This window comes from Leuciscus leuciscus, assembly GCF_965113295.1.
Source record: "Leuciscus leuciscus genome assembly, chromosome: 6".
Lineage (NCBI taxonomy): Eukaryota > Metazoa > Chordata > Actinopteri > Cypriniformes > Leuciscidae > Leuciscus > Leuciscus leuciscus.
Window position 1 is genome coordinate 39533718 of NC_138730.1, and position 23675 is coordinate 39557392.

Below are 23675 nucleotides of genomic sequence, written 5' to 3' on the forward strand. Positions count from 1 at the left end.
TGAGATCAAATCAAATTAACTGAAGCTTGCTTTGATCATGTAATATAAAAAAATTCAAAAGGATTATGTAAATAAATTAATATCCAGTTAACAACAGCATTTCTGAAGTAGAGTAAGCTAAAAAAAAAGACTAAGTGGTCATGGATCATGACACACAAAAATAATCAGATTCAAAATATGTTTATAGATCAGTCTATAATAGATTTATATCTACAACACTTACAATTACATGCACCATACATTATTGCCACATCATCTATAGCCACATCTGAGCGTTGATTTGAGCCCCTGATGCCTTCTATGATGACCTGAAACAGTCCATATTAGAGTATTAACAAACAGTCTTTCATCCATCATGTTTGCTTATGCAATTAATTTTGTCCTCTGAATTCATTAACAAGTAAAATGCGTTGATGTCATATCAACACACAGTAACTTACCTGGAATGGCTGTTGTGGTTGGATTTCAACCTGGCCTTGGTACCAGCTGTTGCCCTGGTTGTTGGCTCTGGACCATATTTTGATGGCGCGGTTGTTCTCATATATGTAGAGGTTGAGAGACATAGCATTTTCCAGGCCGTACATGTGGAACCAGAAACTCAAACACTGCCTGCCGGAAGTGTTGCAGACAGGACTCATCATTCGGGCTGAGTCGCCATGGACCACACTATCCCCCTCAATATACATGTAAAAGCCACCTATATAGAACAGTCAGAGAAGTGAATGAGACAGTAAACCCAGTTTTCAGTTGTTTTACCCAGGTATTGACTGGGACACGGATCCAATGTCTTCATGAAATCTGCTCCACAGAATTCCAACAGAATCCCATAGTCTACTTCATATTTTATGAACCAATTTTCCCAGCAAACTTACTTCCTGTGGTGTGGTCACTGGGTGGTCCAGTGAAGTTTGATGGCGTTGTCCCTGACCATCTGGTCCAATCAAAACTGTCTTGGATAAGTTGTTCCCACCCACATTCATCCTGATCAAAGTTACAGCCCCACAGGCAACCTGTATGATAGAAATAAAAAATTGTATATACACTGCTCTGCCAAAAAAATACATAAAAATAAAAATAAAAATCATTGAAAGTCTTTATGATGTGCAGGAGTAGTACAAGATCTTGACCAAAAATGTATGCACCTCTCAACATTTATTTCCATCAAGAGGTGCATACATTTTTGGTCAAGATCTTGTATTGACAATGCAAGTGTCCATCACTCTGTAAAGTCTCCTCCAGCACATTCCAAAGACTTTCAATGAATTTACGGTCTGGACTCAGAGGTGCCAATTCATGAGTGAAAATGATTCTTCATTCTTCCTCAGTCCCTACCCTTCTTTCACAATTTGAGCTTGATTAATCTTGGCTATGTCATGCTGGAATATGGTCATTATGTTTCTTCCTACATGGTTGTTTAAGAAATTAAAACACTCCATCAATTAAGGTTAGAAGAAGTGTTGCCAAACATATAACATACTAGAAACATAATAATCACTGCAGAAATGATCCAATCATAGATTCTTAAGCATTTTAAATCCAAACCGCAACTTTTTTTTCTTTTTTTTTTTTTTTGGATAATAAATATTTTTTATTTACATAATAAAGAAAGAGAGAAAGACTGCTTACTTGCAGATAGTGGGGTTGATGTGGGGTTGTCTGTTGGTGGTGGTGAAGGATTGGCAACTGTATGGAAGCAGAAAAAGTTCAGAGATTTAAGGTTTCATTTGAGTTGTTACCTGACCGTTTTTTCATCTACTATATGAAAGAAAGAAATTATTTAGCAAATTACTCCTATGTTAAGTGAAGGCAGGGTTATTTATGTTGTACATTTAATACAATGATAATTGTTTTACATAAACAATAAAGAAAAAAATATTAAAAGCATGCAAAATTGAAAATTATTTTATAATATATTAAAGTAAAAAAAAAAGTAGCAAAATAAGCAGCTAAAAGAAATAAATATATTTTTATTCCAGATTTGAATAGGACAAATGTTTAATAAGACAAATATGATTTTAGAATATTATTGAACAATATATAGAATAAAAAACGATGCACTTACAACAGAAGGTGTGATTTCTCCAGTCTGGCAGAAACACCTCTGCTATCTCACAAGCAGACACATAGTCCTCAAAAGAGGTGCAGAGCAGAGCCATGTCCCCCTGGGAAATACAGTAATCAGAAACGCAGCTGCTGACGTAGATCTGTGGTGGAACGAACCAGTGGCACTCTTTGAAAGCATCTTCAAACAGTTCACTGCACTTTGTATATGCATCATCCTCCAGGTCTGGGTGACACGCAGGGGGGTCTGGAGAGCCATCACTGCAACTGGGAAAAAGGTAGGGGGGAAAAAACAGTACATTATGTATTTAATATTACAATGTAGCTTTTTTATTATAATAAATGGATACATTACTCATTCATTAATTTAAATAGTGTGGCAGACGTTTTTATGCCCCTTTGTAACTGGCATTTGATGAATCAATCACCATCACATCCCCAGTTTAAAGGGATAATTCACCCAAAAATGAAAAATAGCCCATGATTTACTCACCCTCAAGTCATCCTAGGTGTATATGACATTCTTCTTTCAGACGAATACAATCAGAGTTATATAAAAAAAATGCCCAGGCTCTTCCAAGCTTTATAATGGCAGTGAATGGATGTATATTTTTTGAAGTCCATCAAAGTGCATCCATCCATGATAAAAGAGCTCCACCCGGCTCCAAAAATATCCATATTTAAAACTTTATCGACTAAAATAACTAGCTTCCTGCAGATGCTGTACGCATCGATTTACGGTGGAAGACTAACTCTTGACCTTGACGCACCACGTAATGACGAACGCGGAAGCGCAGAGGATAGAGCAGAACAAAACACCAGTCACGAATTAGAAGTCTAAACCGAACATTTTTAAAGAGAAATGTCAGAGGAGCTTGAGTTTGTTGCCCAGCCCTGTTTGTTCGAACAGCGAGAGGCGTCAAAGCTCACGCTACTCCTATGTCATACATCGTCAAGTGTTACTCTTTTGGCATATGTCGACTTGCATAGGCCGTCTGCCGGAAGCTAGTTATTTTAGTCGATAAAGTTTTAAATATGGACATTTTTCTTACACGAACGCATCGCTTCACTTCAGAAGGCCTTTATTAACCCTGCAGAGCCGTGTGGATTACTTTTATCATGGATGGATGCACTTTATGGACTTCAAAAAAAAAAAAAAAAACACCCATTCACTGCCATTATAAAGCTAGGAAAAGCCAGGGCAGTTTTTTTTTTTTTATATAACTCTGATTGTATTCATCTGAAAAGAAGAATGTTATACACCTAGGATGACTTGAGGGTGAGTAAATCATGGGCTAATTAATTTTGGGGGTGAATTATCCCTTTAAAATAGCTTGGTAAATGAATCATGAACGATTCATGACTGAATCATTCAAAGCGGTTTTGTGAACAGGATCAGCCAATTCATTACGATTACTTCACGAATCGCTCATTGCTACATCGCCAAGAAAAGCTTGACTGAATGTAATTTGCAGAGAATAATAACTTAAATTTCGGTCTGTTTATCTCACTATCATATGGCTTTATATACAAATTATCCTATATTGTTTTTTGCAATTTGGAGCCTGAACGCCCTAGTACTCATGATGAATGAACTATCCCTTTAAATCGTCAGGCGCAAAAATATTTGGAGTTTTTCCTTTTTTGTTTGCTTGAGGGGAACAGTTTGTCCTTTTTTTACGGATTCAACTGAATATTTTAGGACGTATTATGAATTCTGTGAGGATTCAGTGAGCTCTTACTGCCAGTCACTGTCGTTGGTGTTCCAGCTGCTGGCGAACTTGTACGAATCCGCTACTGTGTTGCCGTCGGGTGTCAGGAAATCGTCAAACTGAGATCCGGAGTAGGTGCCGCACAGGCCGCACAACACTCCTCTGTAGCGTTCATCCACCTGGACGAACAGCCTGGCGTTTCCAAACAGCAGCCTCAGACCGAAGTTTGTATCAACTTGGACGTAAGGTCCTGACTGAGCCACAGACACAGAAGAACCAAACTCCACGGGGAGGCGAACCTGACTACCGTTTACCTGGAGGGGGGAAGAAAACAAGGTGAGGAATTTTTCAGTGCATCTCTTGAAGCCTGTGAAGAACATGTTTAAAGGAAAAGAGAGCTGTATTTAGGACCATTCAGATGTACGATCACATATATTTTTATTAATTAGCATTATATATTTTGGCTACTGTAACTACAGTTACTGTTAGGCCATTTCCACATTAAGGTGGAAGTTATTTTTTTGCATTACAGTATTGAGGCAATGTAGGCTACTTAACCCACGGTTTCGCAGACAAGGCTTAAGCCAAGTCCCAGACAAAAATGCATGTTTGAGGTACCTTAACTGAAAGCAACTTGCCCTGACATATCTAGTCATATTTAAATGTGTTGTCTCAAGATGCAACCAGTAATGTTTTTTAAGGCACGTTCATAAAAGCTACTTAAATGTCCCAATTAAACTAAAGCCTAATCCTGGCTTAATCTAAACCCTCTCTGTGAAACCAGGCCCAAGTATTGAAGTGAGATTAATTGAGTGAGTTTATGCTTATGATAAGAAAAACTATCTGTCAGTGGGGTCAGATTTTATTTATTTTTTAGTTCAAAGGGAAATTATTATTCTTGTTTTAAGCATGTTTAAGTAAAAACTAGACTTCATCCCCCCGGTTTCATAGATGAGGTTTAAGCCTATCCCAGACTAAAATGCATGTTTGAGCTGTTTTAACTGAAAGCAACTTGCACTGGCATGTGTGTCAGTGCCATTGTTTTGTCTCAAGATGCACACCAGTAATGTGGTTTTCTAAGGCACATTTATAAAAGCTACTTAAATGTCCTAATTGAACTAAGGCCTAATCCTGACTTAATCTAAGCTTTGTTTGTGAAACCAGGCCTTCATGTCTTGAATTGTCACCATGGGGAAAAAATGCAATGGTCCTAAAGTAAGAATGGATTTTTTTTTATTATTAAAATCAAATGACAGGTGCATATTTTTTAAAGGATATTTGTGATGTTCAGCTTTTAAGACTGGGGCATTACAAAATTGAATATGATAACATAGATTCTGCTAAAATAATGTTTATCTATTCTGCTATAAAATCATGATACATTTAATGTAGGATCTCCTTCAAACTGTCTAAGATGCTTTCAGAATCTTCTGTCATTTTATTAAAATATTTTGTTACTGGCAGCTGATGCCAAGTTGGCACAGTTGTATTGTAGTAAACTGGAGTAACTTTGGTAATCTGCTGGGAACTATGTTAGAATGGTAAATGTTTGATAATGGATATTTTATAATAGTCCCAAATCATTGTCAATCATAAAAATGTGCTTAGATTTGTTCAAACTGGGTCATGCGTTTGCTGGCACGTTGTTTTATCTTTAATTTAAGGGCCAGAGAGTGTCGTGTTCCTGATAAGATCAGTTAAAGTGTCTGAGTCACAAAAGTGCTTGTGATTGAATACTTTTTTTTTTCTTTTTTTTTTTGTGACCGGTTTAAACCTGCATATCAGAAATCTGATCATGTCAAGCAGAAGTCACTATCAGGACACTCCTCAAATGTTATCATTTGAATTATGGCATATTATGTCATAAGCACACATATTTCTTATCACTTACCTCTAAAATATGAACATTTTACTTCAGTAAACACTATTTATGAGTCATACATTCTAGATGGCAGCTCCTGACAAAATTTTTTTTCCACGAACTGCCCATGTATATCATGAAAGATTAGGGAAGTGCTACGTGGAGAACTATGTGGAGGCCTCATAAACTTCCCCTCACTGTACTCTAATCCAATAGCGTTTGCTTGTCTGGTTCTCTGATCATATCTTTCTTCCTCTAGTTTCTGATCACTTATCTAATCACCAGATAGGCATTGATGTGTAAATGTGGACAGTCATCTGTATGATGTGACCAAAATACATGTTCTTACTCAGTACTTTTGTCTTGTTTCTCAGTACACATATCCAATACTTAATAAACTCTTAAATCAAGATGCATTTGCTTGAGAATCAAAAATGACTTAAGATATTAAGTCTTGTTTTCAAAAAAAAAAAAAAAAGTAATTGAGTGAGTTTATGCTTATAATAAGAAGAACTATCTGCCAATGGCCAAGAAATATATTTTTTTAGTTCAAAGGAAAATTCGTTTTGTTGTTGTTGTTATTCTTGTTTTTTATTTTATTAAATTTTTTTAGCAAGACTTTAGATCTTATGCCAATTTGTTTCTCAAGTAAATGTTTTTTCTTGTTTAGATATTTGTACCGGAAAGCATGGCTGAGTAAGAAATTAAATTACTATTGGAAGTTTCATTAAATCTTTTTGGAATAGGTAGTTTTGAGTTTGAAAGTTATTTTTAAGTTTCATAGTAAGCTGGAGAAACAATATCTCATTCCTCATGAAGTGATTCCTTTGGTGTGCATATGTGCTATGGACATTTGTTAATAATGAGACTTAAAATGGTTAAATGTGCATGGTCTATTTGTGGTGTAACTGAATAAATAGTTTTAAAATAAACGGTGATAATATGGCCAATTCCTAATGAATTACAAAAACAAGACACTCACATAAACCAGCTTGTTCTTCCCGATGACAATGTGTAGGCCTTCCATGTCAAGAGCTACAGAGTTAAGAGAGGAAGTTGCAGAGTTGTTCCGTCCCTCATTTCGTGCGGTTATTGTGAACTGGGTGTCAGTGGACCCACAGGTCTTTGCTATTGTGTAGTTGCAGGTGCCCCAGAAGGAGTAGGCCTTGCCATCGAAAGTGATGTAATGGGGGTCACCGTAGACACTGCAAGTCACCGGACTGGACGGGAAACAACCTTTGACACCGTCTTTAACCATGCACACTTCATCAGCCGTGCAGGAAGCAGATGAACAGTTAATGTTCCCACGGCCCAAACACTGGCACTGTTGCTCACATTCACCCTCCATAAATGTCTCACTGATCTGGATAGGATAGGAGAAAGATTTATGGACACATATACAAATTAATGATTTATGGACAAATAAATATACATGGTTAAGCTTATTTACCGAATAATGCTGTCCATTAGCCCAACATCCACAGTCTTTAGCTAGCACACATGCTCCTCCGCTGAGCATGAAGCCATCGTCACACTCGCAACGCTCGTCACATATCCCACAAGGCCCTGCGGTGTCCAGGCTGGAGCAGGTCTTGGGACAGCCACTGGCACAGGCGTTATGGTGGCTGTGTAGGCCACATGACACAGCTACAGCAGAAACCAGAAGAATCAAACATAATTCATCAAAACAAAAACAAAAATTACAGTATGTTTCCCAGTGCCTTGTTAGATTTACAGTATGTTTGCCAGTGCCTGATAGATTTACAGTACTTTTCCAGTGCCTGTTAGATTTACAGTACGTTTCCCAGGGCCTTTGTGGTTTGTAATGGAAAGTTACGGGTCAGCTGGTGAAGGTGTGGGAGAATATTAATTAATAACCAGTGAGTAAGTCGAGTACTTCTGTGTGGATTGTTAGGTGGAGACTAGACTGCTGATTACAGAGGTCTGAGATAGGCCTTTTGCTCAACAGTGGCTTAAATCAGGTAGTCTGATCTGACACGTCAAGCCTTAATTTATATTTATGATTTGCTTAACAATACTGGCAGTTCTTGAATCGCTTGTCTGTATTCTTGCCCATTGTTTCATAGACTTGGGTGGAGATGAGATAATAAGGCTTTAAAGCAATATTCAAGGTTAAATGCATTTTGGTTGACCTCAAGGCCCGTTTCACGCGTGCTGTGTGTGATCAGCAGTGTGTTGATTTTTTGTTGATATCTGATGTTTAATTTTTTCTGCCTATTTTAAGATGTGAAGATTAATTTGTTAAAAAAGTTAAAGCGATTGTGATATATAAGTTACATGCATCAATCTGAAGCATTTTAATAGCAAAATTAAGAGCTCCATCCCCCTTTTTTGTGACCAAATTTAACAGATAAAAAATGTACTCAAACCTTTTTTTAAGTCGTGATTATCAGTCCGCATTACATTCACATTAGTGTTTTTAATCAAGCAATTTGAATATATTATTATTGTCTCTAATAAATGAAGAATGAATATTTCTAAATAAGTATTAATTATTTTTTATAGTAACCAAAGATTGATTTTGCTGCATTCACAGTGAACTAAGATGTTGAAAACACTGGCTACTTGTGTGAACACAGTGCTGTGCTTCACTCTGAAACAAGGAGCATAACATACTTTTTTAATTAAATTGCAGCCTTTTGTGATTTGAATATCACACTAAGCCATTTCACAATTTTAATTTGAGGTCATTTGACACATGATTTGTCAAAGAAATGGCGCAAAATATGTAATTTTTTATCTTATGAGAAGTGGAGTTATCCTGGAGTTTTTCAAAGCATTCCCTTCTCTGTTATTATGAGCAAAAATTTTACAAAAATCGTATGTGTTGTACATCATAATGTTGGTTTGAACATAATGCCTAAATTCACTTGCAGTATAAAGAAAGTAGTATAGAAACATTTATAATATTTATAATATATAATATATACTATTTATTGGTTAACACCCATTAAAACAATTATTGGCTTATTGGCCATAATATTGGTTCTTGCTAGTGCACTTTTTACATGGACCATTTAAAAAGACAACTTTAGAGATCAAATAATAATAAAAATAAACAGATTTAACTGATTTACCTATTTTTACTAGTCAAGTTTGAGTTTTATTTATCCTAAAATGTTTTTTTGTTGATAATATTAGCTATTGTTAGCCACTTACGACAGAATGTTGAGTTCCTCCAGTCCGCAACAGAGATCCCAACTTTGTCGCAGGTGGCACTGAAGGCCTCAATGGCATTGCAGAGTGCAGCAGGATCTCCGTGAGTTGTACACATATCGAACATGCAGTTTTGGAAGAAACTGTCTGCATTGAGAACAGATGAGCATGCTGAGAATGGACCCTGTCTGGATGCCAGCAGACCACAGTAAACCTCGCTGGCGTACTGCTGCTCCTCTGCACCTGTGCAGACCCTAGGCAGGGTGGGCTCATCACACACGCTCTGCCCTAAAACAGGAGTATCCTGCACAAGTGACCCGTCTATGACCTTCAAGTCGTCTTCTGTCTCCTGGTTGAAGTTGCCGCACATGCCACAGATTCTGTTCGAGTAATGGCTGGGGATGATCACTTGAACAGCACCGGAATGCATGTAGAAGACAGACAGTTTGAAATCTGTCTGAAGGACCAAAGCATCTCCCTGGGCATTAACCGTAACTCTGTTTCCCTTCATGAGTAGAGGGAGATCCTTCCAGATCCCATTAACCTGATTAGAACAACAATAGAAGGTGGTTAAGACAAAAATGATAATCATAAATTGTGGTTAGCAGTTGACCGACATATGGCTAAGGCCGATATATCGGCTGATATTTGGTATTTTTCAATTGCCGGCATCGACTCTTTCTCTGGACCCATAATCGACAAAACTTCAATCCTTGATTTCAAATACTGCACTAATTATCCAGTTGGATAATTTCGTATTCATGTCATATTCAATATAAAATTAGCGTTACCTGGTCTTTACTTGAGAAAATTTGATTCCCAGTGCACACTTACCAGATTACTGAGTGCACTGGTTAGGTACATTGTATACTTCCAGTTTATCTATTTATATGTGAAAAATGCTATTGTAGGATTACAGAATCAAGATGTTTCAATCTAAAGATTACATGTTTATTTTTCAGATTTTTTTATGTTCAAAATATATATATTTTTAAATATATCATTTTCAATTTCATTCTTTCTAATTCAGTAAATATGTCAAATAAATATAGATTTTATTCCAGAAAATGTTATGCATGTATTTTTATTATCTTTAAATTAGCCAAACCCAATAATCAACATAATCTTAGATCAAACACAGGCAAAAGGAGCAGAAACAAGCAATAAAAGCATAGCCTAGCTTATGCTTGTTTTAGTCTTCAAAAAAAAAAAAAAAAATCTCAGGTTTTTGGTAATGAAACGTAGCATTCAGGTATTGGTAAAAACAATGCACAAAACTAGAATGAAACTTTTTAATTTTTTTTAAATTTTTTAAAGCAGAGGCTCTGTTCTTTCTTTTGATGTAATCCATGTTCAGAATCAGAATCAGAATCAGAATCAGAATGAGCTTTATTCGCCAAGTGTGCACAAACACACAAGGAATTTTTTGTGGTTTTTACAGGAGCTCTTGGTACATACATACATATATGACATTAGAACAGGCATTTAAATGAGAACATAAATAAATAGAATAAACAATAATAATAGTTCTAGTATACATCTGAAACAGAAGACTTATGTACAGATTTGTGCATTGTGTGTACAGCTCTATAAATAAAATTTGTATATGTATTTACACAAAAAAAACCTCTTGCTTCTCTCTCAAGTACTGAATGAGTTATACAGCAGGTGTTAATGGCTGTTTTAGCTGTTTAAGCTGGAGATAGCATGGGGGAAAAAACTGTTTTTGTGCCTAGATGTTCTAGTGCGCAGAGATCTGTAACGTCTGCCTGACGGCAGAAGTGCAAACAGGTTTTGGCCGGGGTGGGAGGGGTCTGTGATGATGTTCCCTGCCCGTTTCTTCACTCTGGCATTGTACAAGTCCTGAAGGTTGGGGAGGTGTACACCAATGATCCTTTCAGCTGTCCTAACAGTCCGTTGTAGTCTTCTTATATCTGATTTGCTGGCTGACCCAAACCAGACAGTTATAGAAGTGCACAGAACCGACTCAATAACAGCTGAGTAAAACTGAGTCATCTGCGCTTGTGGTAGGTTGAACTTTTTCAGTTGACGAAGGAAGTACAACCTCTGTTGGGCCTTTTTGACAATGGAGTCAATGTGATTGTCCCACTTCAGGTCCTGAGAGATGGTAGTGCCCAGGAACCTGAATGACTCCACTGCTGTCACAGTGCTGTCCATGATGGTGAGAGGGGGGAGTGCAGGGGGGTTTCTCCTAAAGTCCACTATCATCTCCACAGTTTTGAGCGTGTTCAGCTCCAGGTTGTTATGACTGCACCAGACAGCCAGCTGTTCAACCTCTTGTCTGTAAGCAGACTCGTCACCGTCCTGGATGAGGCCAATGACTGTGGTGTCGTCTGCAAACTTCAGGAGCTTGACGGAGGAGTCTTTGGAGGTGCAGTCATTTGTGTAGAGAGAGAAAAGCAGTGGGGAGAGAACGCACCCCTGGGGGGCACCAGTGCTGATGGTAAGGGTCCGAGATGTGACTTTTCCCAGCCTCACTAGCTGCTGCCGGTCTGTCAGGAAGCTGATGATCCACTGACAGATGGAGGAGGGCACCGAGAGCTGGGTTAGTTTATTCAGGAGGGTATACGGGACGATGGTGTTGAAAGCGGAGCTGAAGTCCACAAACAGGATCCTTGCATAAGTCCCTGGTTTGTCCAGATGTTGGAGGATGTAGTGCAGTCCCATGTTGACTGCATCATCCACAGACCTGTTTGCTCGATAAGCAAACTGCAGGGGGTCCAGCAAGGGTCCAGTGAGGTCCTTCAGGTAGGCCAGCACCAGTCTCTCAAATGACTTCATGACCACAGATGTCAAAGCAACAGGTCTGTAATCGTTAAGTCCAGAGATTTTAGGTTTCTTGGGTACCGGGATAATGGTGGAGTGTTTGAAGCAGGAGGGGACTTCACACAGCTCCAGTGATCTGTTGAAAATCAGTGTGAAGATGGATGACAGCTGGACAGCGCAGGCTTTTAGACAGGCTGGTGAGACACCGTCTGGGCCTTTGGCTTTCCTTATCTTCTGTTTCCTGAAGACTCTGCATACATCCCCCTCACTGATCTGAGGTGCAGGCTGAGAAGCAGTAGGGGGGAGGGAGGGGGGTGTTGATGGTTGTGTGTAGAGACGGTCAGAGCGGGTGTGGGGTGTGAGAGCAGGCTTTTCAAATCTACTGTAAAATACATTGAGATCGTCGGCCAGTCGTTGATTCTCAACAGTGTTGGGGGATGGTGTCTTGTAGCTGGTGATGGCTTTCAGGCCTTTCCACACTGATGCAGGGTCGTTAGCTGAAAACTGGCTTTTCAGCTTTTCAGAGAAGCTCCTCTTAGCTTCTCTGATCTCCTTTGTCAGTGTGTATTTGGCCTGTTTGTACAAGGCTCTGTCCCCACTCCTGTAGGCATCCTCTTTGGCCTGACGAAGATGTTTTAGTTTTGCAGTGAACCATGGCTTATCGTTGTTATATGTTATAAAAGTCCTAGTGGGGACACACATGTCCTCACAGAAGCTGATGTAAGATGTCACAGTGTCAGTGAGCTCATCCAGATCAGTGGCTGCAGCCTCAAAAACACTCCAATCAGTGCAGTCAAAACAACCTTGTAAGACCTGCTCTGTTTCGCTGGTCCATCTCTTTACAGTTCTTACAACTGGCTTAGCAGATTTAAGTTTCTGCTTGTAGGCTGGGAGAAGATGAACCAAACAATGATCAGAGAGTCCCAAAGCTGCTCTGGGGACAGAGTGGTATGCGTCCTTTAAAGCAGTGTAGCAATGGTCCAGTATGTTAGTGTCCCTGGTGGGGCAGGTGATGTGCTGTCTGAATTTAGGCAGTTCACGGGTGAGATTAGCTTTATTAAAATCGCCGAGAATGATAGTGAAAGAGTCCGGGTAACTTTGCTCCGTGTGTGTGATCTGATCAGCCAGCTGTTGCAATGCCGCGCTCACACACGCATCAGGGGGAATGTACACACTCACCAGAATAAATGAGGAAAACTCCCGCGGCGAATAAAAAGGCTTACAGTTAATGAAGAGAGCTTCCAAATTAGGGCAGCACATCTTCGTCAATACTGTCACATCTGAACACCAGCCTTCGTTGATATAAAAACATAATCCACCGCCTCTCGTTTTCCCAGTTAACTCGGCGACGCGATCCGCTCTGAACAGCTGGAAGCCCGTTAGATTTAGCGCACTGTCCGGTATGGAACCGTTCAGCCATGTTTCTGTGAAGCAAAGAGCAGCCGAGTTTGAAAAGTCCTTGTTTGTGCGGGTGAGGAGTAGTAGTTCGTCTGTTTTATTTGCTAGAGAGCGGAGATTTGACAAGTGAATGCTCGGCAGCGGAGTCCTGAATCCGCGCTGTCGAAACTTCACGAGCGCGCCCGCGCGTTTCCCTCGTTTGCGTCTTTTGAAGCGCTTGTACAGGATCGCAGCTCCGCCAACTAGGATGTCAAATAAAATGTCGGAATGCTCAAAAGTCGGCAAAATTTCGTTTGGTGTGTTGTTCCTGATGTCTAGGAGTTCGTTCCTAGTTAAACTGACGGGGAAAAGGTTACATAAAACAGGACAAACAAACAAAAACAGTAAAAGTACTGAGGAGCTCAAAACCGAAGCAGCCATCCGCGGCGCCATTTTTTTTTTTTTTTTTTTTTTTTTTTTTTTTTTTTTTTTTTTTTTTTTTTTTTTTTTTTTTTTTTTTTTTTCATGTTCAGATATTCATGCATCAAAATATTCTGGGGGCCATTATATTTTAGTGAAAATGATCAAAAACGCTGGCGGTGACTGGCAAAAAAAAAAAAAAAAAAAAAAAAAACGCTGACGGGGAAAGAGTTAAATGTGATATGTATCAGCTTTATATCTCTAAAAATCTCTCTAAGATATCGGCATCGCTATTGGCATTGGTCATTAAAAAAAACAAAAAATCAATATCGTTTAACGAGTAATTGTGGTTGATCGCTCACCATGACTCTGCTCCTCTCTGTCCTCAGCATGGTCACTCTCAGACCACTTATGTTGACGTTCACCTGCTGAATGGAGGAGACGTGCGAGTCCCCTTTTCTCTCATTCTGCACCTCTACTGCAAACTCCGAAAGCAACCCTGAAGCATCGCAGACCTTTGACAAAACGTAGGTACAAGGACTTTCAAATTGGAAGCTGACCCCATCAAAAGTAGTGTAATGTGGGTCAGAGGCCACATGGCAGATGCCAAAGGTGTCGTTGGACATGGGGATGTGAGAACAGATGAGTTGCTCATCAGTGCAGGAGCAACGAGTGCTTTCATCAGTCCAAAATGTAGCTCTTCGCTGACATTGTGGCCCTGTGGATGAGAGTGGCGTACTGCACTTTACTATTTCACAAAGGCTAATAAATGTGGTGATGATAAATCTCAGTGTTAGCCTGAAGATGTTTTTATGTTTCTAAATGACATAATTCTAGGTCAAAATAATAATGACCCTACCGCATTGTCCCCTCTGGATTCTTATTCTGTCAAAGGCAGTTTCCCCATCCTCATGCCGTCCTTGTGATAGCTCAAAAATAACCTGCCAGAAGCACAATTACAGTTGCAGTGAGTAACACTGATTCTTCAGTGCTTGCAAAAGACCAAAATGTACCTATTACATTTGTGCACATTACTTTCACAGATGCTCATGCTTTCTTATCAAACAACTCACAGAAATTCTTGTAGTGCTTTAAGACGGCAGACAGCTTATCATAGAGCTCATACGCGCTAAAAGAGAACTCTTGGAGGTTTTTTCCAAAGGGATCCCACTTAATCAGTCTTCACTGTTGAATTGTGTTATTTGCATATCTTTATTGTATATTCCAAAAAACAATTACAAGCAGAACCACTAATAATTTATTTATTTACGTTTTGCACTCAAAACTATGGAGCACCTAAAGGGACATGGTGATGGAAAAAAATTAGATGGGAGAAAAAATTATAAGCCAATGCTTTTGCGTTCTCACAAATTATTTTTGCCTTCCCCCGAGAAGCTTTGCGCTTGCTCGCAAAAGTTTTGCGAGGGAATGCAAAGGTTTTGCAAGCTAATGCAAACGTTTTGAAATTAAATATATTTTTTCCTCCCATCTAGGCGCTCCGTACATTTGTGCACAGATGCTTTCTGATCAAACAACTTACAGTAATTTTTGTAGTGCTTTAAGATGGCAGACAGCTTATTATACAATTTAGACTTCTAGAAAACTCTTGGTGGTTTTTCAAAGGGATCCTACTTCATTATTAATCATTGGTATTTGTACGTTATTTTGTATCTTTATTGTATATCTCCAAAAATGCTCATTGGACACCAGCCATTGATGAATGTTGGATTCATTTCTATTGTTTCCACTGGCATTACTGTGCTTTTTCACTGTTTAATTGATTAAGTTTGGTGGTTTTGGTAGCAAAACTTTAAACTTTTTGTATACACAGTAAAACTATGCTAATTTGCATTGTTCTCTAAAATGTTTCAAACAAACTCTAACCTTTTACCATTATCTGCTATCTTTCACCATAAAGATGCCCAACACCTAAATCTGAATCTTTAAATTGCTCTACCTGGATGTTGTCGGATTGCTTTGTCAGAGGGATGAGAACTTGTCTCCAGTCTCCACTGCTAGAAGTCTCCGAGGTCCAAATCACTGTCTGCAGAATGTCATCCACTACCAGAACTTTGAGTTCAGAACTCTTCTGGTTGGGTTTATGGTACCAGAACTCCAGACAGGAGTCTTCTGAGATATTAAGAAATCCACTCTTGAGACGAAACACACCAGATGAACTCACGGGATGGAGAGAGGTTTCCTCTGTAGCACATTGACAAAAAGAAAAAACATGCATACATTTAAGTGATTTAAAAGAGAGCTGCTAGGTTTTTTTCAGTGAAGAGTTTTACCGCCTTTCAAAGTTTGTGATTTTTTTTTTTCCCTTTCCCCTAAGTATACTAATACTTTAGTTTTACTGCTTGGTTTGACAGATATCCTGATACATTGAGCTGCTTATGTGGGCTGTGCAAGTTCGAATACGGCTTTCATTGTTACCTCCCTGTGCCTATAGGTGGAATAAACGCCAAAAAAACGTCTCGGTTACGTATGTAACCCTCGTTCCCTGAGTAGGGAACAGAGACGTTACGTCGGATGACGACGAATGGGGTTTCGCTTAGAAAGCCTGTCATCTTCGAGTATATAAAACGAGCCAATGGCAATGAAATGCCATGGGTCTGCGGAATTTGCATAGCGTAAGTCCGCCCCACCCTGGGGGTATATAAGGAAGTACGCTGGCAACATGCAGATATGTCTTCGCTGAGGAGCCGAGACTGAACTCAGGCGTTTCCCAGCGGTACAGCGGAAGTGGCAGGGAGACGTAACGTCTCCGTTCCCTACTCAGGGAACGAGGGTTACATACGTAACCGAGACGTTCCCTTTCGTTGTCACTCCGAGTTACGTCGGATGACGACGAATGGGGTTCCCAGTGTAATCACGCCACCTCCCGACTGTCTTCCAGTGCCCTGCGTAAGTGTGAGCTCCCTGTCGTGAGACAGGCACGGACGAAGGACTCCTACTTAACACAGGATTAAACCAAGGTACACTGGGAAGCATATCTCAGTGGAAATATGCAATCATGCCCAACCCGAAGGGGGGGGACTTGGAATACACATATGACCCAGGAGGACTGCATATGGAGAACACTGGGGTGTCCAGCCGCAGGTGGAATCTTTCAACCCCAGGGGTGGCAAGGTGGCTTGCCGAGGGAAAGACACATGCTCAGAGAGGCTTACAGTGGAAATACACACGTGGGGGTCACCCAGAGGGGGAACCATGCACATGGAGGCACCTAGCCAAGCGCGAAAGCTGCCGGTGGCAACTCTGGCGATGACATCGTCAGTGCTGGAGGAGACTCAGGGCTTATGAGGCTCACCTGAGGAATAATCGCACGTATCCCATCCGTGGAGAGGAATGGCGAGCAAGCGAAGACACCTGAGCAGAATCTATTACCGGCTAGTTGAAGCGAGTACATGAGAAGAAACTGGCTCCACTCGGAGATTATAGAATCTCGCGAATGTGTTAGGTGTCGCCCAGCCTGCAGCTCTGCAGATGTCTGTTAGCGAGGCGCCATGCGCTAGAGCCCAAGAGGATGCCACACTCCGGGTGGAGTGGGCCGTCACACCAAGGGGGCATGGTCGACCCTGCTGCTGGTAAGCCAAAGCAATGGCGTCCACTATCCAGTGAGACAACCTTTGCTTGGAGAGAGCCTTTCCCTTCAGCTTCCCACCATGACAGACAAAGAGCTGGTCAGAGGTCCTGAAACACTGCGTTCTGTCTACGTAAGCACGAAGGGCGCGTACTGGACAGAGCAGTGCCAAGGCTGGGTCTGCCTCCTCCAAAGGCAGCGCTTGCAGGTTCACCACCTGGTCTCGAAAGGGTGTGGTGGGAACCTTGGGCACATATCCAGGCCGGGGTCTCAGGATCACGTGAGAGTTAGCCGGCCCGAACTCCAGGCACGCTACGTCAACCGAGAATGCCTGCAGGTCCCCTACCCTCTTGATGGAGGCCAATGCAACCAGGAGCGCTGTCTTCATCGACAGGAACTTAAGCTCCACTGATTGCAGAGGCTCGAAGGGAGCACTCTGCAGGGCAGTTAAACCACTGAGAGGTCCCAAGAGGGAACGAGAGGAGGGCGAGGAGGATTCAGTCTCCTTGCTCCTCTCAGGAACCTGATGATCAGGTCGTGCTTTCCTAGAGACTTACCTTCAACTGCGTCGTGATGTGCGGCAATGGCGGCAACATACACTTTCAGGGTGGAAGGAGACAGCCTACGCTCCAACCCTTCTTGCAGGAAGGAAAGCACGACACTGATCGAGCATTTCGTGGGTTCTTGATGTTTAGAAGAACACCAGTTGACGAAGAGGTTCCACTTCAACGCATAGACATGTCTCGTGGACGATGCTCTAGCGGAAGTGATGGTAGCCACCACCGCTGGTGGTAGGGTACTCAAACCTACCTCGTCCCGTCCAGGAGCCACACGTGGAGGTTCCAAAGATCGGGATGAGGGTGCCACAGGGTGCCCCGTCCCTGAGAAAGCAGGTCCTTCCTCAGAGGAATAGGCCAGGGAGGTGCTGTCGCGAGGAGTACTAGTTCTGGGAACCAGGTGCGGTTGGGCCAATACGGGGCAACCAATATCACCTGCTCCTCGTCCTCCCTGATCTTGCGCAAAGTCTGCGCAAGAAGGCTCACTGGGGAAAACGCATACTTGCGTAGGCCCCGCGGCCAGCTGTGCGCCAGTGCATCCGTGCCGAGCGTGCCCTCGGTCAGGGAATAAAACAGGTCGCAATGGGACGAGTCGTGGGAGGCAAACAGATCTATCTGAGCGTCCCCGAACTGATCCCAAATCAACTGGACCGACTGGGGATGGAGTCTCCATTCTCCAGCGAGAGGTCGAAGCCGAGACAGCTCGTCGGCCGCACGGTTCAGCTCTCCCGGGATATAAATGGCTCGAAGCGACCTCAGATGCTTCTGACTCCATATGAGGAGGTGGCGGGCGAGTTGCGACATACGGCGGGAGCGTAGACCACCTTGACGGTTGATGTACGCTACTGTGGCAGTATTGTCTGATCGGACTATTACGTGTTGACCCCTGAGCAACGCCCGGAAGCGGTGCAGGGCAAGGCGTACAGCCAGCAACTCGAGGCAATTGACATGCCAAAGGCGTTGGGGACCTGTCCAGGAGCCCGTGGCATCATGTCCATTGCACATGGCGCCCCAGCCCGTGGTGGAGGCATCCGTTGATACAACAACATGCCTGGAAGCTCGTTCTAAGGGCACTCCGGCCCGTAGAAAACTGAGGTTCGACCACGGGGTGAAGGTCTGACGGCAGGCCGGAGTCACTGGGACTCGGAGCGTGCCGTGTTGCCATGCCCACCTCGGGACTCGATCGCGAAGCCAAAACTGAAGCGGTCTCATATGAAGCAATCCGAGCGGCGTTACTGCGGCTGCGGATGCCATATGCCCCAGGAGCCTCTGAAAGAGTTTCAGTGGGACCGCACTCTTGCCCTCGAATTGACGAAGGCAAGTCAGCAGTGACTGCGCGCGCGCGCTCGCTCGTAAGCTGCGCGCACATGGCGACCGAGTCGATATCCATACCGAGAAAAGAGATCCTCTGCACGGGGCAGAGTTTGCTCTTCTCCCAGTTGACCCGAAGGCCCAGACGAGCTAGGTGCCGGAGCACTAGGTCCCTGTGATCGCAAACCTGGTCTCGAGAGTGAGCTAGATCAGCCAGTCGTCGAGATAGTTCAGGATGCGAACCCCGTGTTCCCGAAAGGGAACAAGGGCTGCCTCGACGACCTTCGTAAAGACGCGAGGAGACAGGGCTAGCCCGAAAGGGAGAACCGCGCACTGGTATGCCTGCCCCTCGAAAGCAAACCGAAAGAACGGTCTGTGTCGAGGAAGAATGGAGACATGGAAGTAGGCGTCCTTCAGGTCGATCGCTGCAAACCAACCCTGCGGCCGCACGCATTAGAAAATGCGTTTGGCCGTGAGCATCTTGAACGGCATCCTCGGTTCAAGACGCGCAGGTCCAGGATTGGTCGTAACCCACCGGTTTTCTTCGGTACAATGAAGTAAGGGCTGTAGAAGCCGGACCTCATTTCGGCTGGAGGGACAATCTCGATCGCACCCTTCGCCAGTAGGGTGGCGACCTCCGCTCTCATGACAGGGGCATTGCCACCGACCATAGTGAAGCGGACTCCCCTGAAGCAGGGAGGAGACCGCGCGAACTGAATCGCGTAGCCGAGCCTGATGGTTCTAGCGACCCGGCGGAACAGTCTGGGAGGCTCTAGCCAGGCCTCCAGAAACTGCGCCAGCGAACCACAGACATACCGTCGGAGGTGCAGCGAGGCGGAATGACCGGCCCAGGCAAGGGTGGCATAGCGGCCCTGTGCGGGGGCACGGTCATTAGCCGCGTCCTGCCAGAGGAGGCCAGGGGAGGACCAGCGTCCCACGGGGGCGTGCTCTGGCAGGGGTCTGGCGACAGAGGGGGATGAGAGGAGCGTGGCCCGTGGGCGGCGCGTGCTGTCATCCATAGCCTCTTGGGGCTCAGAGAAAGAGCATCAGTTCTTTTTGAATGAGATTCTCACCCAGCCCTCACCGGGGAAAGAACTGAGCCCTAACTCCAGGCTACCTGTCTCAGGAGTGCTGCTTAGCCAGGTGTTAGCCGGCTAAGGGCAAGGACAGGCGGTGCCAGCCTCCAGCGACCTCCTCGTGCTCGGGCCGGGAAGGGTCGAGGGGAGGAGCCGCATGGAAGGGGCGTCGGCGGGAAGCAGACTAAGGAGACCACACGGACGGATGACCGTCAGTGCAGAAGCCTGCGTCCGCTTCTGGAGTAATCGAAGACTGTTGGGCGCAGTCCTCAACCACACCGCCGACTAAGCTGCCCGTCTCAAGAGTGCTGCTTAGGCTGGCGTGGCAGTCTAAGGGGCGGAGACGGGCAGCGCCGCCCTCCTGCGACCTCCTCCTGCTCAGGGCCAGTGAAGGCCCGAGGGGAGGAGCCGCATGGAGGTGGCCTCGGCGGGAAGCAGACTAAGGAGACCGCACGGACGGATGACCGTCGGTGCAGAAGGCCTCAGTCTGCTTCTGGGGGGGGGTCAAAAACTGTAGGGTACAGTCCTCAACCACACCGCCGAGGAGCCCAGCCTGGGACATGAGGGAGCTGAGAAAATGAATTCTCAGACCCCCTCACATCAACCTGGCTGAGCCCATGTCTGGACCACTCTAGTGGACACCACCTGACCCAGGATCACGCAGGTACCGATGTCGCCCGAGAGCGAGGTCAGTAGTGTGCGCGGCGGAACGACCAAGCCGGGCATGGGAGGCATAGCGTCCCAGCAAGGGGGCGTGGTCGAGTTTCCGCGTTCTGTCAGTGTTGGCCAGGGAAGGACTAGCGTTCCACTGCGGCCGGTTCCGACAGAACTCCCGAGTCAGCACTGCCTCGAAGGCGACACACAGCACTGCATGCCTGTGCCACGATAGTGACAGAGAACATACAGCCCATGATCGCCACGCGATCGAGTGCAGCGAAGGCGGAGGACGCCCGCGGGCCGCGAAAAGTCACGTGGACTCCCGCGGGCCGGAAGCGTCCTGATGCATATCCGGGAAGCCTACAGCGCTCAGGGGGAGGGCGGCGCCACTCCAGCCGATGCTTTCAGCTGCCCGGGAAAGCATGGCCATCAGCTCTGGATCTGACTCGACTAACGCTGACACTCCAGAGGGAGGCAACGCAGTCGAATCCTCATTTCCAGAGGAATCAAGCCCGCCTTGTGATGCTGTGAGTGACATGACACCACCTGCTGGAGCCCCGAATGAAAACACTGGGTCCCTAAGAAGAACCAGGTACACACGGAAGCCCCACGGTTTGCGATGTGGAGGGGGGCGTGGCCCGAGGAATGCTCGTCGGTATTATGCCACACTGTAACCCTCAGATCACCCTGGCCACCAGCCAAAGTATCCCCTCTCGAGGAAGAGATAGATTGGGGTGTGGCAGAGGGGACTCTACCCACACGGGGATCATTGAGTCTCGATCTATAAACATCGCGATGGTCACGTTCCCGCAGAGAAAACGTGACTCACCCACGAGCGCTGCCGAGCGTGAATCAGCCCAACACGCGAAACAGCGCTCGTGACCGTTAGGCAGATGAATCACGCGCCCACATCCAGTAAATACACGGGCGAGCCGTCTTGAAAAAGACGTGCCGCGTGCAGCTCTTTTAGAGAGAGGAAAAGCTCAGCAGAGTGCTGAAGCGCCCAGGGAGAAACACACACACTGTCGGCAGATCACTGCACAGATCAGCAGCAGGCAATGCGATCTCGCTGGAACACGCCGTCACACCAACACACTGAAGAGCCGCTCGTCTCGTAGAGTGAAGATGATACAGAATAGCTTGTAGGAGTGAAGAAAACTCTTGGCTCCGAAGCGAAAACATATCTGCATGTTGCCAGCGTACTTCCTTATATACCCCCAGGGTGGGGCGGACTTACGCTATGCAAATTCCGCAGACCCATGGCATTTCATTGCCATTGGCTCGTTTTATATACTCGAAGATGACAGGCTTTCTAAGCGAAACCCCATTCGTCGTCATCCGACGTAACTCGGAGTGACAACGAAAGGGAACTGCTGTTTCACTGTCAGTTTTTCATTAAACATTGAGTTGGTCATGCTTTCATTGCATTGTGGCAAGCACAGGCTGTATTAGTTACATGCATTTAGTTCATAGATTGGAAAAGCATGCTGTCATAAAAATGATTATCACCCGCTTCCATACTAAAAGCTTACATGTGCCACAGGTTAGACTCTGATCTGAACTTTGTGTTTTGTGAATTCTAGCAGTTTAGCAACAGCGTCACGATCAAGTGGTTGAATGCGGTGCCTTGCATACTTGAAAGTCAAGTTGAAGAACATAATTTGAGGAATAAAGAAGTTTAAAGAAGCTCTGCTACGTGCTGTTAGAAACCTATTAGCGGCTGCTGTTGTTGCCACAGGTGAATGGATTGGCAGTAAACACCAGCGAATAACACAAACTATAGCAAATGTCTCTGCAGCAATTTCATCTCAGCAGTATAATTACCTGTTGCCGTCTGAACGCTGATGGGTCCCTCAGAGGTCCAATCACAGGATGCTGGCAAATCACTGCCAAAATCACACTTTGCGAAATAATCTACAGCACAGGAGGGAAAAGTGATTAAATGACGATAAAAAAAGAGGAGTGAGAATAAGAACCTAATCGAAAACAAGAAACAAACCAACAATATATTTCTGTTTGGCTTGTTATAACAAATGTTCATGTCCTAAGTCACTCTTGCGAGAAATTGGTCATACCAGTTGGTGTGAGTGCTTCTATTAGAAAGGCCTAAAAAGTACACAACCATCAGTTTAATGGCATGGTTTCTAACAGGTTCTTTTTTCAGTACTCCAGAAGATTTTCAGGAACACTTAAAGCCTTATGTATAATGTATTATGAAGTTATTCATACTGTATGTTGTAATGCATTATATCTTTTCATAAATAATTGTAATCAAGCTAAAAAGCATTATAATATTTCTTGATATATCTGAAATTGGTTGGTAACTTGTCATGTTTTAATGCATTATACTTTCTAAAAGTGTAATAGTGAATACGCAAGTATTTTAGGTTAGTATTATAACTGTGGTTACAGATTACAATTCATTACAAGGCATACTAAAATAAATACTTATATAATGCATTTGTATTTAAAGGTTTCAAGTAAAGTGTTACCGTCAATGCATTAAAATATTAACCTTATAAAAGTGATGCATACAATTTTTACCTGCATTTGACCTCCAGTCAGGAAGAGTGAGTGGGAAACTTCTGCAGATGATGAATGGAGAAATTGCGATGTAATAAAATATTAAATGGAGAAACCGCTTTGTTAAACATAATATAAAAGTAATAGAAAGACAACCTACCCTGAATGAGCCTCAGTGTTCAGAACACATAAATAGGCTACCACATAGAGCAGCCTCTGGTACGTGTCCCCTGGCATTGTGTCTGTCCCAGTGACTTGCTAATATGTCCTCGGGTGTTAACCACTGAGGTGAGTCTAGACTGTACCTCCTTTCTCGGGACAGTGAGAATGGTTTGAATGTGCTGGCTTTTATAAGGGTGATGGAAATTGCACCATTGACCCTGAGAAGGTGTGGTTTTGTTGATGATGCCTCTACAAAAGGGCAGGGGTTTTGATGTATAGTTACAGTAACAACGAGAAATTGATGAGGTAAACTGTAGTTTCATTTGTTTAAGCTCCAGTCACCTCCGTATCAAAGTCCAGTCATTGTGTTGCAGCAACTCTTTAATTACTACAATCTAATAGAACATT

General features: G+C 43.7%; 1 protein-coding gene across 5 annotated transcripts in view; it reads right to left on the reverse strand.

Moving 5' to 3' along the window:
* Nucleotides 1-23415, reverse strand: part of LOC309500666 (MAM and LDL-receptor class A domain-containing protein 1) — a 31523-nt gene extending 8108 nt beyond the window's left edge. For all 5 annotated transcript variants that reach the window (XM_082172343.1, XM_082172341.1, XM_082172344.1 and 2 more), the window contains exons 1-15: nucleotides 23266-23415; nucleotides 23127-23167; nucleotides 22407-22496; nucleotides 15353-15597; nucleotides 14255-14336; nucleotides 13758-14113; nucleotides 8815-9355; nucleotides 7085-7281; nucleotides 6617-6997; nucleotides 3804-4087; nucleotides 2063-2328; nucleotides 1627-1683; nucleotides 873-1010; nucleotides 441-697; nucleotides 224-308 (exon numbers count right to left, since the gene is read on the reverse strand). In XM_082172343.1, the coding sequence (XP_082028469.1) occupies nucleotides 224-308; nucleotides 441-697; nucleotides 873-1010; nucleotides 1627-1683; nucleotides 2063-2328; nucleotides 3804-4087; nucleotides 6617-6997; nucleotides 7085-7281; nucleotides 8815-9355; nucleotides 13758-14113; nucleotides 14255-14336; nucleotides 15353-15597; nucleotides 22407-22496; nucleotides 23127-23167; nucleotides 23266-23342 (3097 nt within the window). In that variant the 5' untranslated portion in view covers nucleotides 23343-23415. The remainder of the gene's footprint in view (nucleotides 1-223; nucleotides 309-440; nucleotides 698-872; nucleotides 1011-1626; nucleotides 1684-2062; nucleotides 2329-3803; nucleotides 4088-6616; nucleotides 6998-7084; nucleotides 7282-8814; nucleotides 9356-13757; nucleotides 14114-14254; nucleotides 14337-15352; nucleotides 15598-22406; nucleotides 22497-23126; nucleotides 23168-23265) is intronic.
* Between the last annotated feature and the right edge of the window lie 260 nt (nucleotides 23416-23675).